General features: G+C 59.0%; 1 protein-coding gene across 1 annotated transcript; it reads right to left on the bottom strand.

Moving 5' to 3' along the window:
- Positions 1–266: 266 nt before the first annotated feature.
- DUSP26 (dual specificity phosphatase 26) lies at positions 267–5,999 on the bottom strand. The gene is made up of 4 exons (XM_045070931.1): positions 5,682–5,999; positions 3,419–3,700; positions 1,628–1,842; positions 267–1,134 (listed from the first exon to the last, which is right to left on the bottom strand). Exons 2-4 carry the CDS (start codon positions 3,637–3,639, stop codon positions 935–937), a joined length of 636 nt encoding a protein of 211 aa, XP_044926866.1. The 5' UTR covers positions 3,640–3,700; positions 5,682–5,999; the 3' UTR covers positions 267–934.
- Between the last annotated feature and the right edge of the window lie 311 nt (positions 6,000–6,310).

Genomic DNA, 6,310 nt, shown 5'->3' with positions numbered 1-6,310 from the left:
AGCTAGGGAACAGAGACCTAATTTAAGCCGTGCAGACCTAACATTTTTTGGTCCTCTGCTGCCCCTGTGTGGGCACAGTGGGAAACAACACCTCAAGATTTCGCTTGTGGCCACGGTGAAATTGGACTTGAAAGAACCACCCCGAGAACCGCTGGAGGTTTATGACCACGAGGAGGGAGTCAGGAACTGTTCCTATGGCCAGAAAGCTAGGGGCTTCCAGGAGAGAGGTGGGGAGCCCCTACAAGCTGTCAATGACTTCACCAAAGTCGTGTCCACCAGCTTTATTTTTCCTCAAGACATCTGCAGCCAGGAGGCGAGCCATCATCTCAAGACTCGCAGGCATGCACCTCTGCGGCTTCTGGCCGCGACCAGCGCCCGCGGGCACAGCGCCAACCCTCCCACACCTTCTCTTCCTGCGCTTGGAGTAACAAGTCTGTGAGTGTCTCCCTCTGGTTTCACAGCTTTTCACACCCTCTCTTTACCGTCTGTCTCGACACCACCATCTACACAACATATCTACACCATGGCATGGCGTTCGTGCTTGCAGCATCACTGACTCCCTGCACAGGCACGGGACAGAGATGACACTTGTGTTCTTAAATGAGCGAGGGGGAACACTTGGGCACAATGGGGGAGGGTGTGGAGGGGGCTCTGGGTGACTGGGAGCAGCCTGGCTGGAATCCAGGGTGTCGGAGTCCGAGGACTGCCGTCTACTTACAGCTTTAGCTGCTTCCTTCCCCGGTCAGCTCCCTCCTGGGTGCCCAGCACACCAGCCAGCCTCACCTCCCAGCCCCTCCCGACCAACAGCAGCAGTGGTGGGAGCCCCAGCCCTCTTGCTCTCCTGCCCACAGGAGAGGATGGGATATCTGGGCCTCCTCTCTCCAGCTGGGAGCCAGGGCCAAATGCACCTGGCCTGACCTCCTGTCCCCTCCCCTCATGCCTCCAGACCCTGCCGCAGCCTGCGATCCAGGGCCAGGAGCTGCCGCAAGAAGCCCCGGTTGGGGATGATGCCTCGGTGGTCCTTGACCTTCTTGATGGCCTCCACGAGGGTGAGGTGGTGGTACAGCATGAGGTAGGCCAGCACCAGCGTGGCGGACCGGCTCACGCCCACGGCGCAGTGCACCAGGATCTTCCCTGCGAGGACAGACACACGAGGCGGCCGTGGGACCATATGTGGTGGGCTGGAGGCGGCGAGGGCTACAGAGTTGGGTGAGGAGGGAGACGGGGAAGCGGGGTGCAGACTGCGGGTGGGAGGAATGCTGACCCCTGGGATGCCTGGACAGGATACGCAGACCCATAGCACGCAGCAGCTCAGCCTCCGGGAGCCTGAAAAGGGCTCCCAGGGAGACAGATGCTTGTCACTAATGCAAAACCGAGTCTCGCACAGAGTGGTGATCTGCCCGAGTGTATCAAGTACATTAGCATCGGGCCTCGGTGAACACTGTGGATTCTTTCCTTCTTGTGTTCTCATGCACCACCTTTTACAAACAGATGACAGTGGCTTTTTGGCATTCATATCAGATCCTGAGCCTCTGTCCTGTCGCTCAAATCTCTCCTGCCTTGAGCCCTCCGCCCCCGCCCCCCCCCCCCCAGACTCCATGTCCCTCCCCCGGCCGCTCCCTCCTACCTCCTGGCTGGTTCAGCGCCCGGTGGATGAAGTCGGCAGCTGTCTGGAAGTGGATGCTCATGTCAAAGGCTGGCGAGTCATGGGCCTCCACACCCAGATATCGGATGCCCAGCCCCTCGTAGGCCTCGGGGGTGCCTCGCCACCTGCTGTGGGAGGCATTGAGGACATGCGTGATGCCCAGGCGGCGGAGCTCCCGGCGGTTGTTGGCGATGTCCCTGTGTAGAGCAGACGGTAAAGGCGGCTAGGCTCCGGGCCAAGAAGCTGTGGCCTCCACCCTGTCCGCCGCCCAGAGCGGGGGACCAAGATGGCAACGACCTGGAGTTTCATCCTAGAGCGAGGGTTGAGAGTTCTGGGGGAGGTTCTGCCTGGAGAAGAGAAGACTAATGGAGTGGCTAACTATAGCCATAATGTAAAATACTGAAAGAGTCCTCCAAGGCAGTGGGATTTTACTTGATTTGTGGGCAGGACTGAGTGGTTCTGTACTTCGTGTATGGAGGTATGTACTAACCGTGAAATCCAGCTGAAGAAAAAGAGAAACACCTTTGGGGTAATGACTCTCCCGTCACTGGGGGTATTCAAGCAGAGACAGAAAAGGTCAACATGGAGGTCGGTGTACCAGTGGGGATCTGCACCTTGGCTGGGTTGTTGGAACAGCTCCTGTTCAACCTCCCTGCTAACCTGGAGGTGATAGTATTCTGACCCTGGCTCCCAACCTAACTCCCCTGCTGCTTTCTCTTTTTTTCAAGATTTTATTTGAGAGAAAGAGAGAGAGAGAGAGATCACAAGTAGGCAGAGAGGCAGGCAGAGAGAGAGGGGGAAGCAGGCTCGAGGCTCGATCCCAGGACCCTGAGATCATGACCTGAGCAGAAGGCAGAGGCTTAACCCACTGAGCCACCCTGGCGCCCCTCCCCTGTTGCTTTCTACTCTCTTTGATACCCAGAACCTTCTCACGTTCTACCAGTTGTTCTATGCGCATATGACCCTGTCTTCTGACATCACCTTGGGGTGTTCCTCTGGCCCATCTCCCTCAGCTTAGTGCCAGACGCCTCTCAGGCAAAATGGCCATACCTCAGGGCCAATGCTCTGTCCAGTGCAAACTCCTCAAGTACGACGAGCACTGAACTTGAACCTCCAAGTCCTGGCTCTGCTACTCACGACCCATCTGACCTTGGGCCAGTCACAACATCTCTGAGCTTCAGTTTTGCCTTTTGTAACCTGAGGGCAGTGGTACCTACCTCCCAAGGCTGTTGTGAAGATTAAGAGAGAAAATGCATGTGAAAAGCTCCTTGTACACAATGAAGCCCTTGAGAGAGAGAAAAGTGAGGGGGACTCTTCCCTGGATGCTCTTCTCTCCAGGGCCCCCAAGCCCCAGAACGTCTGCGTGTACTGCGGCTTTGCCTGGACACCCCCTCGGCTTGCCACCCACCTCCTGGCCCCCAATGGCTGCCCTTCACCAGCATCACGGCTCCACAGATGGAAGGTCAGGGAAGTCATCTGTGATGTCCGCTGCATGACATCGGCACTCAATAATTAATTTTGCTAAGTGAGTGACATTATTGCTTAAACAGAGACTAGCTGTCCAGAGTTGGGCATATCAATAATCCTGCCCCAGCTCCCCCAAACCCTCCAGCCTCCACTCTCTGCCCATGCACCCCTGCCCCTCCCTCCTCAACCTGGAACCAACAACACGACTCAGGGCCTCCCCACCACCCTTCTCCTTCTTGCGTGCGTACACACACACACACACACACACACACACACAGCCATGACCCCGGGCTGCCGGCTACATACTGGTCTCCGAGGTAGAGGCCCGGCCAGACCTCATCGGCATGGTTACAGGCGGTCTTGCCTGTGTAGAGCAGCCTCTCCAACTCAAAGACATTGAGGAAGGGATGTTGAACCGAGGGCATCTCCTCCAGGGCCCCTCTAGTGCGAACGGGAGACCTTGAGCCGCTCCGGGAGAAGCGGGCCATAAAAGTCATGGAGGCCCAGAGCCAGTTACCAGGACACATCTCAGAGGCAGCTGCAGGCGTGTCCTCGAGCTGCTGACAGGTCAGTCTCCGGTGGCTGTTGCTGCAGGAGGGAGGGAACGGAGACACACCTGACTGGGTCCCGAGCAGCTGCTTCCCTTCTTGCCAGCTGGGCTGGGCCCTGGGGAGAAGCCTCTCAAGGGAGGGAAGGGAACTCTGGCCCTGGGGGCAGGGGGGGCACCACAATTACTCTCTCTCTCAAGCTGCAGTGGCTCCTTTCTGCTCTTTGGCTCAGCCAGGCAAGGAGGTGGGAGTCACATGTCCTTGTTTACGGGGAGAGGGAGCTGCCCAGCTGCTGGCTTTCTGCTCCGCCACTCCACCCCCACTCCCAACACACACACATAAACACACACACACACACATTTGATATTTGGGTGGCAGTGCCCGTTGTGGGAGCTCTTGCCAGCCGGAATCTGGGTCTCATCTGCCTGGGGCTCCAGGCAGAGAGCCCAGGGAGCTGGGATTGGAATGGGGGGTGGCTCTGGACCCATCCGGAGGGAATTAGCGGGAAGACAGCAGCAGCTGGGGCCATGACATATGCCAAGCCCGATTCTCAGCACCAGAGATATGGGCTACTTTAACCCATTCCTGCCCTGCCACTGCCTCAGAGTTAGGCCTACTGTGGGATGTGTATGTTGGGGACTGGGAAAGTGGGGGAACAGCAATAAAGAGGAAGTGTAAGTTTTTGAAAAACACTTGCTGAAGGCATGCACTAATGGAAGAGGGTTCCAAGGTATGTGCGCAACGGCCAAACCACTCTCCTTCGATCAGCATGCAGACATCACTGATCAAACCTCATCTCTCATTTCTGAGTCAAGCAGGGCTGGAGTAATGTGTCTGGGTGTGGAGGGGAGAGGCGGAGGCTAGGGGCTGAAGAACGGGACGGATGAGGGCTCCTGCCAGGGTCTCAGAGGCTGAAATGGCCATCTGTATTGCTGGTGAAGTCAAGTGACCCTATGCGGGGCATGGGGCTGGCAGTGAGGGGCTTAGCAGGTGTTCCCTGGACTCTCTGTGGACGGCTGGCCTTTCTGAAAGTGGGAGCTTGTTCAGAACGGCAGAGCTGGGAAGGGCCAGCCTTAGAGACTTGGCCAGGGTCCTTCAGGCAGAGAGGCCATTGTGATAAGAGCCCCTTTCTCCTCCTCCTCTCCCATCACCTGGCTGGGCTGGTCCCAAGGATTCCCTTTTCGCTCCCTTCCTGGTCCTCAACCGAAAGTCCACTAGCTAGAGGCCATCTTTGACCTGCACACGCTCTGTGAACTCATCCCTCCCCGTGAGCCAGGGACCCCAGCTCTCCTTTCCCTTAGGCCAGGGGAGACCACGCAATAACAGGTCTTAGCGTGCAGGGGCATTAGGATCAGGGCTGCTGAGGGAAGCCTGGACCTTAGGGTGTTCAGGGAGAGAGATTTTTGCAAAGGCTGGGGTGTGGAGAGACCACAGAGATAATAGCACCATAGCCACCATCGCCATCACCACCACCATCATCATCGTTCGACCATCATCAACATCACCTGCCTTGTCTCCTCGCTCCTAAAGACCCCATCACTTTATCCCCAAAGAACGGTTTCTCGAAATAGCTTCTGCTGCCCCGGTGATGGACACTACATGGTAAAGGGGAAGCGGGAAGGAGCTCACAGGTAGGAAGGAGCTCGTTGGGACTCTATTTCTCCCCGGGGCTGGAGGAGCCCCATTCCGTCCCCGGGTACCCCCCTCGGCCTTCTCCAACCCCATCCACCGCGTTCAGGCGCCCGCGTCAGCCGCATCCCTCCCGCCGGCCGCCCGCCCGCCGCCGCCGCGGCGGTTCTAACAGGTTCATGGCTGTCGCCCCGGCCGCGGCCAGCCCAGACAGCCCGGCGCTGGGGGTGCAGGGAGGGAGCCCGGGGGAGCTCTGCTGGCTCGGCTCCCGCGTCCCCGCCTTCGGTCCTGCCTCCCCACCACCCCCAGCCCCGAGCCGAGCGCCTCTGCGCGCCGCGAGGGAGGCGACCGCCCCCACCCCCGCCCCCGCCCCCGCCCCGCAGCCCCTCTACCTCGGTGCGAGGGCGGCGCGGGGTCTCAGTCCCGGAGGCCGAGGGCAGGCGCAGCGAGCGCCACGGCCATGACTCTCCTGCCGCCGCCGCCGCCGCCGCCCCCGCCCGCTGCCGCTGCGAGACCGGCTGACGGCTTAGCCTCTATTTTTAAGCCGTGACACGCACGTCGAAGCAGGGTTCCTATCAGTGTGTGTGTGTGTGTGTGTGTGTGTCTCGGTGACACCCAGAGACGCAGCCTCACCCGGCGGCCCGAGCGGACACGCCGCGCGGGCTCGCCCGCGGGTGTTTACAGACCAGACCCAGACCACGCAGCCGAGCAGCCCCGCCTCGCGTGCATGCTCGGGCGGACGTGTGTGTTAGGAGCTGCGCCAATTACAAGGCATTTTGCTTGAGGATGACATTATACAAGCCGTCCCAGACGGTGCCTTTAACACACTCGCTCCTCCCCGGGCAGCATGAGTTAATCGCGTAGACAGGATGGCGCGCCTCACTTTGTCCATTGCTTCTTCTCAGTAACACCGAGTCGTAAATGACACGGGTCGGTAGCCCTGGTTCGTATTTACTATATACCACGTGTTTCACATCTCTGCACTCAGTTTATCCGCACCCCAGGTCTGTGCGACAGGGGG

Source organism: Mustela putorius, unplaced genomic scaffold (genome assembly GCF_011764305.1).
Source record: "Mustela putorius furo isolate JIRA1106 unplaced genomic scaffold, ASM1176430v1.1 tig00003976_pilon_pilon_pilon, whole genome shotgun sequence".
Classification (NCBI taxonomy): domain Eukaryota; kingdom Metazoa; phylum Chordata; class Mammalia; order Carnivora; family Mustelidae; genus Mustela; species Mustela putorius.
This window is presented reverse-complemented; position numbering and strand designations above follow the sequence as displayed.

What these genes read in the sequence shown, in the direction of transcription:
- DUSP26 (XM_045070931.1), bottom strand. Translation starts at nt 3,639, where the DNA reads ATGTGTCCTGGTAACTGGCTCTGGGCCTCCATGACTTTTATGGCCCGC. An exon ending in GGCCTCTACCTCGGAGACCA is followed by an intron (nt 1,843 to 3,418) that starts GTATGTAGCCGG and finishes TGCTCTACACAG; the next exon opens with GGACATCGCCAACAACCGCC. An exon ending in GGCGCTGAACCAGCCAGGAG is followed by an intron (nt 1,135 to 1,627) that starts GTAGGAGGGAGC and finishes CTGTCCTCGCAG; the next exon opens with GGAAGATCCTGGTGCACTGC.